The 14,084-nt window shown below is 39.0% G+C and overlaps 1 protein-coding gene across 1 annotated transcript in view; it reads right to left on the reverse strand.

Moving 5' to 3' along the window:
* The window catches only part of KDM5A (lysine demethylase 5A), an 87,008-nt gene that overhangs the window by 53,952 nt on the left and 18,972 nt on the right, over positions 1 to 14,084 (reverse strand). The window contains exons 6-12 of the mRNA XM_030834746.2: positions 12,632 to 12,737; positions 11,367 to 11,458; positions 10,597 to 10,755; positions 9,054 to 9,173; positions 8,191 to 8,349; positions 2,394 to 2,575; positions 786 to 948 (exon numbers count right to left, since the gene is read on the reverse strand). Of these exons, the coding sequence (XP_030690606.1) occupies positions 786 to 948; positions 2,394 to 2,575; positions 8,191 to 8,349; positions 9,054 to 9,173; positions 10,597 to 10,755; positions 11,367 to 11,458; positions 12,632 to 12,737 (981 nt within the window). The remainder of the gene's footprint in view (positions 1 to 785; positions 949 to 2,393; positions 2,576 to 8,190; positions 8,350 to 9,053; positions 9,174 to 10,596; positions 10,756 to 11,366; positions 11,459 to 12,631; positions 12,738 to 14,084) is intronic.

Here is a 14,084-nt window from a genome sequence, read left to right on the forward strand (position 1 = left end):
TCCTTTCATTCCCGTGTTGTAAACAGTGGGAAAGGATGTAATTTCATCCTACTTTTGGATAATTTTTTCTGGAAACTAATTGATTAGCTCATATGTCATATGGAGAGACCCCCCAAATCAGTTTTCCTGAATCTCTTTGTTTTATGACAATACTATGTCTTCTGAAAAGTCCCAGATTCTGCATAAATTTACTCTTTAAAGACAGAGTGACATTACTACTATCACTCGATCTACTTTCTTAATAAGGTTATGATGACTACTTGACTACATGTAGCAAACATTAAATTTATACTTTATCAGGTATTCGTAGCTTAAATTTAATAATCATTTTCAAACCTAAAAGTTTAAAAGCAGAAACGGTATTCACTGTATATTTTTACTTCATTATCTCATGTGAAAAAGAGGCTATGAAATCTTTATACGAAATATGGGAATATGATCTCCACAAGGATAAGCATTAGTTATTAGAACAACCACTTAAAATACTTATACTTTGGTTAAATGGGGATAATAAAGAATATGAGATTTTTATTAAAAGCAGGATATACTGAAAACATGGCTATTCTGATAGGTTGCTATACATAAGGTAAATGTGATTCATACTTTACAACACCCCATTCTTAATCAAATAAATGTTGTTCCCTTCAGAGTATCAATTCTAATTTGGCTTGAAGATGATGTGATCTTTTATTTCCCATTACAAAACAAGCATATACTGTGACTCTAATCAAAAGCGTACATAACTTTAAATTTAAAATACTGAAGGGAGATGCAAAAAGACTCACAGGCACACCATGCTCCATTAGCACATTGGGGTTCATGATGGTGACTAACTGATGTAGGAGATCAGGCTGGGATTCAAATAACTCAGGGGCCAGCTCCCTCATCACCTCCTCCAGTTGTTCTGCAGCATGAGATGGCACACCATACCATGTCTTTGGCTCCCCCCTAGCAAAAGAAATAACTGTTTATCTAGGTAGAGCATGGTGCCAATGAGGCCAGGGTCTCTGATTCAAATCCACTAAATTATAATTAACTTTGTCTTGCTCCATGGCCATAGATTATATGCCCTGAATCCTAGCAACCATCTCAAAAATCTGTGCTATTATTCATAATAGGGGGGTAAGGCAAGAGTATATGGATAGGTAGGTACGTACTTATCACTACAGAAAAGTAATTCAAAGTATATAAACTCTTTAAGGTAGATCACTAAACAGCATCTTCAAATAGGAAAGATGCTATATGAAAAGCAAGCATTGTTCCAAAGGATACTGACATACTGCCTGATTCACAGGTCCACTGGACATTCCAATTATCCCCACAATGATCAAAGTAAAAGTCACTGCCCTTTAGAGTACTTTTACGTAACTTCATTGAGTTCAATTTTACTATCCAAGGAAATAAGCCAAGGCGAGAAATTGTTGAAACCCTGAATATAGTTCTGTCTATGAATCTTAAGACCAAACACTTGGCATCATTAATACACTAGACTTTAGTGGACTAGAGTTTTATTTATAATACTAAGTTGAACTTTAAGGAACTGGATTTAATTAGTCATGCTATCTACAGAATAGCTGAATTTCTTAACCCTCATACAATTAACCGTGCTGTCTCTACAGAAACTTACTGAGATGACTGAAAATGTTCTGCATCGATGCTGGGTAATACAGGAGCCACTAGTCACAAGTGACGATAAAGCACTTAAAATGCTGTTAGTGCAACTGAGGAAGTAAACTTTAATTTTACTTAATCTTAACTAATTTAAATAGCCACATGTGGCTAGAAGCTATCATATTACACAGTACAGCGATGAAGCAGAGAAAGAAAATCATTAGCTTTCCAATGCATAGTGTGATCTGAGCAGTATCTTTCAAATGGAGAGGAATACATCATTTGGTTAAGATGAGAATACTGGACAAGGAACTGGGTAAGTAAATAAAAGCTGTGGGTGTGAAACAAAAAAAACAGCGAAAAAATTTAATGAATACACATGTAACAGGCATTTTTAGAGAAAATGTTATTAAAAAGGAAAAACAAAAATTTCAATTTGAAATTTTTCAAATTTCAACCTTAAATACTGAAGGTTAGTCAGATCTTAATTATATAAACTTTAAAAAATATCCTGCCTTGCATTTCAAAAGTTATACCAGAGAAATTTTCATGTGCGCTAAATGTAGCATAGTTGGGTCCGAAACTCGAGGCTCTGCTGCATGCACATACTTGAAGAGGGAAAGTATCTGACATGTTGTACCCTGAGACCTCTACACAGCACATTATCCAACTTTGCGGTACAAAATACTTTCAAGTAAGCTCTCCCTAACACATCATCTAACACTGTTACACCTTTAGAAAGGTCACTAAGTATGTGTGCTGTTAACAAAGACTGTACATACCAGTGCAAGTAGTTGATGGAATAGCTCCAGTGATCTTCGATGTGCCAGCAAAAGGAAGAGAAGCACATTCCCACATAGAGCCATGGCACCTTCATGCCAGAGATGTCCACGTTGATATGTGCAAGAACAGACTGCTCCAGAACAGGCATGTTATTCAAGTTCCAACCAGAAAGCGCATATTCCTACAAAAGGAAAAAAATGTAAATAAGAGATCAGAAATGACAAGTGCCCAACAGAAACCTCAAGGGAGTCTTCAAAAACAAAAGTAAAAATTTTATAATAATTACAATAATCTAGTCCATAGAATCTATGCTCTTTGCTCTCTACATGTAACTCATATTCCTAAATATTCAATCCTATCTCCTGTTATTTATATTTCCCTTTAATTATCTCAGATATCTCTGGTTTACTCTGAAGCATATAAGGCTTTTTATTACTCCCCACCTGCCCCCATAGCTTACCAGTAAAATACTCTAAGACTCATTTTAATAGGTCGCTATTATATTTCGACTTTATCCCCGGTAACATAACTTCCCAAAATGTTTACCACTATATTTACAGAATGGTGCCAGATACTGTGAAGACAAAACATAGTAAGATACAGAATCCGGAATCTGTGGCAACACTGAAGACCAAGATGGTGCAGAAAGCACCCCCAACTCCCACAAACACATCTATTTACAACATCAAAAAAAATTTTGCTTCATAGATGAACTCAAGAGAAAAAAGAATTCGCAGTTTCCAAAAACAAAGAAAGAAAGCACAGGCAGAATGAACAGGGAAAGCTGTTGTCTGAGTTTTCACAGAGGTTTCTAACTGGACATAAGCTCCAGACATGGGTTTCAGACAGCCACCTCTGAAGCGGTATGCGGTACAGACTCAAAGTGCTATTATCCTTGTGCAGAGCAGTCCTCAAAGTGGGGTCTAAGGAACCCAAGCCTATTTCAGGGGACCTGCAAAGTCAAGCTACATTCATAATAATTCTAAGATGTTATTTGCCTTTTTCACTCTCATTCTTGCAGAAATGTAGTGTGAGTTTTCCAGAGGATATGTGATGTGATATTGCAACAGACTGAATGCAAAAACAGGTAAGAGAATCCGCCTTCTATTAGAAGGCTGATAACTGTTGAACCTGGATGCCAGGTAGGGAGGGAGGGAAGTGCATTACTATGTTTAGTTTTATACATTTGAAAGTTTCGATAATACAGAGTTAAAAATAAAACCCTCAAATTAAGAGGCTAAATAGCCAGTGACAAAGCTGAAGGGAGAATCTGTGAACCAGAAGACTGATGTGAGGAGATCATCCATAATGCGGCACAGAGATAAGGAAATTATAAAAGTGTAGCTAAGAGTTACAGAGGATAGAAGAAATTCCAACAAAGGCTTAACTAGGAATCCCAATACGGAATAATAAAGAGATATGATTCCTACCCTCAATAGCCTTTAAAAAAAAAAAAAAAGCAGTTTTCAAAAATACTACTCAATATATTTTTTAGTTGGCTGAACAAATACTGAAACTAGGTGAAGAGACCAGGCCTACATACAAACAGTTCCAAGATGAGACAATATATATTAAACTCCAAACACAGATAAACTAGTAAATTATATAGTTCTTCAGAGGACAACAAAATAGTCATCATCATGAGTCTGGATCAATAAGAAAACTTGGTGGAAAAGGAAAAACCTGGGTTGATCTTGGAAGACTAGGTAAGATTTGAAGGTAAATGACAAGAGACAGAATATCCTGGTCTGGCTGGTAAAGAGGCAGAGTGGAATGGTCATACTCAGAAAAGCAGGAAATAAGACCAGAAGAGAAGACTGGATCTTTAATCTTAAATTTCAGACTAAGAAGCTTGGATGATATCCTATATTCAAAAGGGAAATAAAACAGATTCTGAAAAGTGAAACAATATGATAAACATCTTAAATATTTTTATATTTATCTTAAAATTTTTGATTATGGAAAATTTCAAACTTAAATAGACAGAACTGCAAAATGAACTCCCCAAGACCCACCGATCTTAAAATTTTAACCGAAAGCCACGTATGAGAGAGACTGCAGAGAGTGGCAGTGCTCAGAAGAGCTACTTCAACAGAGCAAGCCTCAGACAGCCACCCTTCACAAGGCCCGCTGCGGGGCTTCCCTGGTGGCACAGTGGTTAAGAATCCGCCTGCCAATGCAGGAGACACGGGTTCAAGCCCTGGTTCAGGAAGATCCCACATGCCGCGGAGCAACTAAGCCCGTGCGCCACAACTACTGAAGCCAGCGCACCTAGAGCCTGTGCTCCCAACAAGCAAAGCCACCACAATGAGAAGCCTGCATGCCACGACGAAGGTAGCCCCCACTCGCTGCAACCAGAGAAAAGCCCACGTGCTGCAACGATGACCCAACGCAGCCAAAAATAAAAAATAAATAAATTTATTTAAAAAAAAAAAAAAAGGCCCGCTTCAAGTTCGGCCCCTGGCTGGCATCTGGAAAGCTGCACGGTAAACAGTTCGTGACACTAACACAGGGTGGCTCGCAGTGCTGCACAGTGTGGTTTATGCACGCCCGATCTCCTTCTGGGGGTCTGGAATTTTGCTATGTGTTAGGCAGAAGGTGCCTATGTCACCAGCCGCTTATAAGAACCCTGAGCTCTGGGTCTCTAATGAGCCTTCCTGGTGGGCGATGCTTCACACATGGTGTCAGTCTGATGCTGGAGTACCTAAGTGCATCCTGTGTGACTCCAGGGAGAGAGGGCTCTTGAATGCTTCCAACTGGCTACCTCCAGACTTTGACCACACATCTTGTTTTCCCTTTGCTGATTTTACTTTATATCCTTTCACTGTAATAAGTCACAGTCATGAGTTCTCAGCGAACCTGAGAAGCTCTGGGGAACCCCCAACACAAGTGATCATTATGTAAGACCACGGCAGTTATCCCAACATGACATGACAGGACGGAGACAAGGACGGTGGTAGTGGGATTGAAAAGAGGCCAATTCCACAGAAAATAATGAAAAATAAATTAACAGGATTTATTCAGTGATTTACGACACAGAGAGGATAAGATGAAAAAAATGTTTCCAAGGTTTCAAGTTCTATGCCTATTTTTATTCCTCAGAAGCCCTGTTTGCAGAGCACTTGTATTTATAAGACAAATGTATTAACTTCAGAAGTACTTTTCCACTAAACTATGATACCAGAGAAGCATGCTGTCAGATGCCAAGAAGCTAACTCATACAGAAGTTCAACATACATGCACAGTTCCTGGGGAAGAGACGGCAGGTATCTACTTTTCTAAGAGTAACTTCCAGAGAAGAGTAACAAACTGACAGAAAATATAAGTATAAAAAATACAGAGATTTTATATACACTGTCTAATTAGTCCTTAAAATCCTTTTGCATAAATGGGTTCTCTCACTCCATCTTACAACATAAAAACAGAATCCTGAGTAAAACGTTATTGCTTATGAAATAAATAGCAAATCGATGACCCAGACTAGAAAAAAGAGCTGTATCTCTGTCTCTTCATGCTATGCTGATGTCTTTAAAGCCCAAATTTCTCCACATTTTTTTTTTTTTTTCCTGTACGCGGACCTCTGTTGTGGCCTCTCCCACTGCGGAGCACAGGCTCCGGACGCGCAGGCTCAGGGGCCATGGCTCATGGGCACAGCCTCTCTGTGACATGTGGGATCCTCCCGGACCGGAGCACGAACCCGCGTCCCCTGCATCGGCAGGCAGACTCTAAACCACTGCACCACCAGGGAAGCCCTCCACGTTCTCATATAAAGGTGAATGGAGCAAAAGCAAAAACAGATGAATATTCATACAGAATTCAAACATTTAGAAGGATTAATATCTATATTGTTTACTTAGGGTTGACATTTAACCACATTTAAAGTAATCTTTAAAAACTCTGTGACCAGGCTTCCCTGGTGGCGCAGTGGTTGAGAGTCCGCCTGCCGATGCAGGGGACATGGGTTCGTGTCCCAGTCCGGGAAGATCCCACATGCCGCGGAGCGGCTGGGCCAGTGAGCCACGGCCGCCGAGCCTGCGCGTCCAGAGCCTGTGTTCCGCAACGGGAGAGGCCACAACAGTAAGAGGCCCGCGTACCGCAAAAATATATATATAAAAAATAAAAAAAATTAAAAAATAAAAACTCTGTGACCTTATCTCTTAAGATTAGAAGATATAAATATCTGTTCAAGAGCAACTTAAAAATTCAAAACCAAAATGAAATTCAGAAAAAGTTAAAAGCTGTAAAACAAAGCCTCTTCCCAATAAGTAGGTAATTGCCTACCATTTGCCAATGGAAGGGTATGAAGAAACTAAGGTTGACGCATTTCTTTATACTTCTACAAAGCAGGTTTTAATTCAGTGACATTGAACATGTACACATTTCAACACTGAACTGTTCCTGTAAGATATATCTGTATAGGGTTTCCCTGGTAGCACAGTGGTTAAGAATCCACCTGCCAGTGCAGGGGACACGGATTTGAGCCCTGGTCCAGGAAGATCCCACAGGCCACAGGGCAACTAAGCCCACGTGCCACAACTACTGAGCCTGTGTCCTAGAGCCCTCAAGCTGTACTACTGAGCCCAAGTGCTGCAACTACTGAAGCCCACACGCCTAGAGCCCATACTCTGCAACAAGAGAAGGCACCGCAATGAGAAGCCGGCGCACTGCAACAAAGAGTAGCCCCAGCAACCAGAAAAGCCCACGCGGAGCAACAAAGACCCAACGCAGCTAACTAGCTAGCTAGTTAGCTAGCTAGCTAGCTAGATAAATAGGCAGACAGACAGACAGACAAATAAATAAATAAGTCAACCTTCAGACTAGATTTTTAAAAAAGCAAGATTCAAGCATATGCTGCCTATAAGAGACACACACCAGATTCCAAAATACAAACAGCTTCAAAGTAAAAGAATGGAAAAGATATGCCATGTCAATGGTAGCCCTAAGAGACCTAGTGTGGCCATATTTTTAATTGTATATCCTTCTCCACTATGTAACTTTTTTTTTTGACCATGTGTTAACTCTTTTAATAGGAGATAAAACTCTCAATTACTGCCAATTACAAAGGTAAAGAAAAGGTGACAAGGACCAAAGTAAAGAGAAAAAGAAATAAATGATCATCTTAATTCAGGTTTACACACAGAGGTCATCTCCTAGGTGACAGTACTTCATTATCTGTTACAGTTTAAATGCATATTTGAAAACCTACCTGCCCAGGTGTTAAAGGAAAATTAATTGTGGACCTACCAGTAAAATGTAATTTTTTAAAAAAATCTTGTCACTTGCTAGATTTCCAAACAGAAAGAGCTAGGCAAAATCTTAACTAAAGTTAAAGTTTTAAACCAATTTAACTGGTTTTAAAATGCAAAGTTAAGGGCTTCCCTGGTGGCACAGTGGTTTAGAGTCCACCTCCCCACCTGCAAGGGACGCAGGTTCGTGCCCCGGTCCGGGGGGATCCCACATGCCGCGGAGTGGCTGGATCCGTGAGCCATGGCCGCTGAGCCTGCGCGTCCGGAGCCTGTGCTCCATGACGGGAGAGGCCACAACAAGTGAGAGAGGCCCACGTATGGCCAAAAAAAAAAAAAAAAATATTGATAAAATGCAAAGTTAAATAATATTTAATGGTACTTTGAATTTATTGTTTTCAAAACTGAAGATTATTTTTACTGTCCAAATTCTACATATTTAATATTTTAAATGAACGTGGTCGCTTAAGATTAAAGAAAGGCAGTTTTCTACTATGTAAAGGCTGAATCAGCTTCAGGGTAAGAAATCTGGATACTACTATGTGCTCTGCACCTCTTCTTCTGGCAGCATCTTTCTCCGACCATCCTTTACAGGAAATCCACTTCCAAAGTCTTTTGAGGAGATGTCAGCTCCATACTCTACGATAACATCTTCTTCAATGCTGCTCACCAGCCGCCAGAATTCCTTCTCCACTAGTTCTGTGGGAACCATCTACACAGGGAAAACAAAGATTACAGATTACCAACTCTCTATAACCATAACCCACTATGACATAATACACAGGTCAAGTGAACAAAAAGCCCATGAAAAAACAGAAAACCTTCTCAATTCCCAGAGCTGAAAAGACTGCAGTCCTAGCTTTTCTGACTGACGATGGGAAAAAGCTAAAGACAACTTAGATGTTCAGAAAAACATAATGAATTTGAACTGCCTTCTTCTGCAAGCTGCTTTCCAACTAAGAAGGATAAAGATGACCCAGGACATAAGGAAGGAAAAGGAAATACAAAAATCAAGGCTGAATTTTAACAGCTTTGGCAAATTATTTCGAAAGGGATTTTTTTAAAGTCCAAGATCCCCCAGGGAAAGAAGCAAACCTCATACTACAAATAACTAAACCAAAGCAGCAACTGCCGCATCCTCCATGCCTGTCTGTAAAGGACAGCGCTCCCAGAGCACTAAAGAACAAGTGGAAGGTCGAAGTCAGTTTCTCTACAGTGCACACTGCCACGGCAGAGGGTAAAAGAAACAAAAACAGATCCCAGGCCCCTAATCTTCAGATCTGGTGTTCTATCATCTTCTTTATGCTGTCCCTGCTTTCTACAAAATAATGAAAGTTTTTAAAAAGCAACGCTAAAGCTTTGGAATCAGATAAATTTTTATACTTTCCCAAAGTGACCTTAAAGATAGATACTCACATGAACTGGCATATTGAAATAGTCAGACTTAAAATTATCTGCCATCTCTCCAAAGCTCTGAAGTGTATACTCTCGTACAGCTTGTTCAAATCCAAAGGCTTCTCTAGGTTTATTACATTCCTGGGAAGAAAAAAAATCTAAGATTAACTTACTGAAACTGAACTGAAGTACGCATTAAGGCCCTCAGGTACTACCTTCTTTGATCATTTCCCTAGGGGAAGCAAATCCAGTCAACTCTAGACCACAAAACAAGTATTAATGTGGAATCAGGAAATAATGTTCTTAAACTTCAACTGCATTTTCACACCTTCCAGTAGGAAGGTGGCAATGAGACAGCTTTGGGCTTTGGAGTTGTCATTAAGCTTTGGCACCAAGACAAACACCTGGAGGACTACCAACCTGGAATCAAGCCCAGGGATGTCTATTATCCTCAGTGGAAAAAATAAATGTTCATGGAGGGAGAAAAGGTAAAGGACAAAGGGATATTCACCGGGTTGCTAGGATAATTAGCTAGAAAAATGATTTTTTTTCATACTACCAACCACCATGACCAATTTCTTAACACAAATACTGACTTCGAGTAGGACTGAATCATCTAACCTTGAGAATAATAAATTAAAAAATAATTCAAGGGACTTCCCTGGTAGCAGAAGTGGTTAAGAATCTGCCTGCCAATACAGGGAACATGGGTTCGATCCCTGGTCCGGGAAGATCCCACATGCCACATGGCAACTAAGCCTGTGCGCCACAACTATTGAGCCTGCACTCTAGAGCCCGTGAGCCACAACTGCTGAGCCCGCGAGCCACAACTACTGAAGCCCGTGCGCCTAGAGCCCGTGCTCCACAACAAGAGAAGCCACCGCAATGAGAAGGCTGCACACCACAATGAAGAGTAGCCCCCGCTCGCCGCAACTAGAGAAAAGCCCACGCACAGCAACGAAGACCCAACACAGCCACAAATAAATAAATAATTCAAAGGCCATAAATATCCATCTTTGACTACATCTAGATATACCATCACTTTCCCTTCAACGTCCTATCACATTTTGTTAAAATAAGTAAACAGACCAGACATTTCATGATAATGACATCATTATAATCTTTCAATAACAATTTAGTACAATCAAGTCAAAATTTAAACAAGTTAATAGATACCACCAATTTATTTGGTAGCATGAAAACTGGATGCATGAATCCTAAGTTCTAGAGCTTCATGTCTGATTTTTACTTTTTTAAAAAAAGAAAAAACAAATAACCTACAGACTTTCTTCATTTTTATTGTTTTCCAAGAATATGAATATTCTGAGCAAAGTCTGCAGCAATAAACAGAATTATCTAACCAACAGTCAGAAAAAGACTCTTTAAAAACAAACTGCCACAGTAGAACTGTTATATTTCCAGTCACTATCACTCTTCAAAAATCCTGGCGATTTCAAACACTGAAGAACAAAGAGAGAGGAGAAGAAGCTTCACGGAGTGTGTTCACTGTGCACGCGTACGTGTGTTACTGTTCTTAATCCCAAAGGTAAGGTTAGGCTTATACCTCAGCGACACATTTAGGGCACCTCCAGTCTCCTTTGGGCACATCAGGTAGTGGGGGAATTAAACAAAATGTATGATAGCTGTCATCACATCCATCACACAACAGCAATTTATCTTCATTATTTCCCCGACCACAAAACATACAAACGTAAAGATCAACCTGTTAAAAAAACAAAATAAAATAAAAGTTTATTTTCTGTAATAAGCAATATTAAATTTTTACCACGAACACCTTAATTGAAACAAACAAAATAATGTACACTAAAAAGTAAACATAACTTAAATCCTTAATATTTATTTTAAATAACTTTATTTAAATATTTTGCATAAAACTTCCTAAATTTCCTCAGAGCTTCTACAAGCAAATTAATAAAAGCGTATCAAGGTATGAGAATAAAGGAAGACTACAAATCTAGGGTACTTGAAAGTCAATTTATATAAATAAAATATACCACATCACCCTTTCTATACACAAATACTCTTTATTGGTAGAGGGCTGAATATCGAGCATTAATACAGCTAAGGATTTACAGTTTCACTTCATCCTCTCACTCACTCACTTACAAGGTATAAGACTCAGGGAACAGTCTGTGTATATGGGACAAAGCAAAGTTAGTATTATATAAACCAAAGCGGCAAGTTCAGATGCACCATCAAGTCTTACAACTAAATAAACTAACTAGATAACATACTAAGATATAGCAAGGTAAAAAGTGCAAAACTAAAATAAAAATAAATCCTTTCCCTCCTGACACATCTCAGAACACTTACAAAGTTAACAGAGAGAGTTCCTTTCCGTTGTCTCATTTGCATGTTAAATGCGTCTGACCTGTTGGTAACTTTTCGTCTTCGGGAGACCTCATCTTGAAATAAAAATAGTTATATAATAATAATAGTAAAAACTAATGTTGAGAGCTTACCATGGACCAGACACTATTTTAGATTATTTAAATTAGTTAAAATCTCACAACACTATGAAGCAGATAAACTATTATCCCCCCACTGAAGATAAAGAATCTGAAGCACAGAGAAGCTAGGTAACTTGACCAAAATCACACAGCCAGTCAGCGGCAGACTTGGGACTCTAGTCCAGGCAATCAAGCTCCAGAGAGCGTAACTACTAATTCTACACTTGCCCATATGTAGTACTTATCAGGGACTAATCTGGGACTAGCTTTGAGATCACTGCCAGCTAATACAATTACAAACAGAAAAAAGATAAAGTCCTTAATATTTTAAAAGAGCAATAGTAAACATTATAATGTATCTAGAAGTCCTATCACACTGAATGCTTTGCAAGTGATGGAAGAATATTACCTGATTATCCAGAGTTCAACCCACAATCTGAATAAAGACTTAGTCATATCATAAAATGCACAGTAATCAATATGACTTGTGATTATAGCAATTCATTAAATTCTTACACAGTAAAAACATATCCAACACAATCTTTGTTAAATTGAGCTTTAAAACTAACATGCACATAGAACTGTGAAACTTGATCTCCGCATTAGCAATTTTACTCACAAGTTTCTAACATGCTAAGCTGAGAGTACTAGGCATTCTTTAAACAGGTTACTTAAATGAAGTATAATATGCAAAGGCAATTAAAGAAAAATATCAAAATTATGGTTAGAATCTAAATCATTAGCTCTCCCCAGTATATTTTGATACTAAAGGTCAGAGAAATCCTCTATTTCTCTTTAAATTTAAAAATAATAAGCTTTAGATCACTTTAGATCAGGTGAGAACCATTAATTTTGCAATTCTCTTATAAACTAGCCTTTAGAAACTACAATTTCTGTGTCATGTGTTAGACATGGAGGAGGAACTTTCTCTCTTCCAAAATATTACAAAAATTCAACACAATATGGCTCCTCACACCTTAAGATTATCTGCCACTAAAAAGGTGATCTGTCTAGGAACTATGCTGCCTAAGAAAATCCCAAGGCAGACTACGATCGAGTATCATATGAATCTTGTTAAAACCATATTGTTGTACCTTATTTCTTTTCGTGACCAAATAACAGATTTACCTTCTTTATCTTTTACTCCCATTGCCAAGCCCACAACCTTAGGCCCAGCCCCAAAAATCCGAAGTTTCTTCAGTTCCGTGTTTCTATTCACTTCTCCAGATTCTGACTAAAAAAAAAAAATCACATTAGTCTAATTATTGTGATTCATAAATTTATTTTCTTACCCAAGAAAAGTCTCAAGATCCAATTCAAAATGAAGGAAAATTTTAATTTTTCTAAACCCACTTGCTGCCTCATTGCTGAAGTCACCAAAGCGCTCTGCAACACCCAGATTCCTTTCCACAAAAGAAAATCTACCTTTCATAAAAGCATAGTTGTCAATTAGGTTCTGTCCAGAGACAGACACTACTGGTAATTACTGGTGTAACAGTGGTAATAACTCGATAGAAATGCCCACTTCTAACTTGCTAATGGACACCCATCTTTGATTAGGGCAATTACGCCCATCCTAGGAGATGAATAATGACTGTCCTAAGTCAATCATGCCAATGCCATTTCTCTTTGTTGGCGATCACCTAGCTAAGGGTGGGAATGCTATCGTGTTCTAGCCAGTGAGACATAAGGAAGGTCTACTGCAAACCTCTGGGAAAGATTTTCATCTTCTATTAAAAGAGAAAGCATCTCAAAGAGTAAGTCCTTTTGACCCAACTTCCTTCCCCACTGCTACAAGACTCAGTCTGATGGAAGCACAGCGCTGGACGCTACAGCAGCCACAATGCAATTAAGAGGAGGTATATGTATCACCCATACACTGAAGAAGGCCAGGCAGGAAGATGGAAAGAGCTTGGCCCTTGATGACAATGTGAAGTTGCTATACGAATCCTAGAACTACTTATCTCTGAAAATCTAATGTGGAAAATGTGTCCGCATGTGAAAACTGTTGTCAATGTTTAAGCTACTGTCATTTGGCATTCTAGTACTTGAGGATTAAAGCATCATGACAGACACCAGTGTTACACCTTGAATTTAGATAATCTCTGAATGCAGGGTAATAACCAAAATTTACTTAAAATATACTTAGTCGATAAGAATAAAAATAAACCAGGATAAAATAGACTACTTTATAAGTCTATGGCGACCTAACAGCAGACAGACACAGGCAGCCTGGACTACTAAAAGAGCATATAAGAACCAAACCAACCAAAATGGCATTTCAAAACGTATCTTTAAACTCTGGTAGGCTGACTTGGTTATATTAACCTATAGTCAGTCCAATGAAAAACATTAACACTACACATTCTCTTTTTTTTTTTTTGCTGTACACGGGCATCTCACTGCTGTGGCCTCTCCTGCTGCGGAGCACAGGCTCCGGACGCGCAGGCTCAGCGGCCATGGCTCACGGGCCCAGCCGCTCCACGGCATGTGGGACCCCCCCCAGACCGGGGCACGAACCCACGTCCCCTGCATCGGCAGGCGGACTCCCAACCACTGCGCCACCAGGGAAGCCCCTAAC

The sequence above is a fragment of the Globicephala melas genome, chromosome 10, assembly GCF_963455315.2.
Source record: "Globicephala melas chromosome 10, mGloMel1.2, whole genome shotgun sequence".
NCBI lineage: Eukaryota > Metazoa > Chordata > Mammalia > Artiodactyla > Delphinidae > Globicephala > Globicephala melas.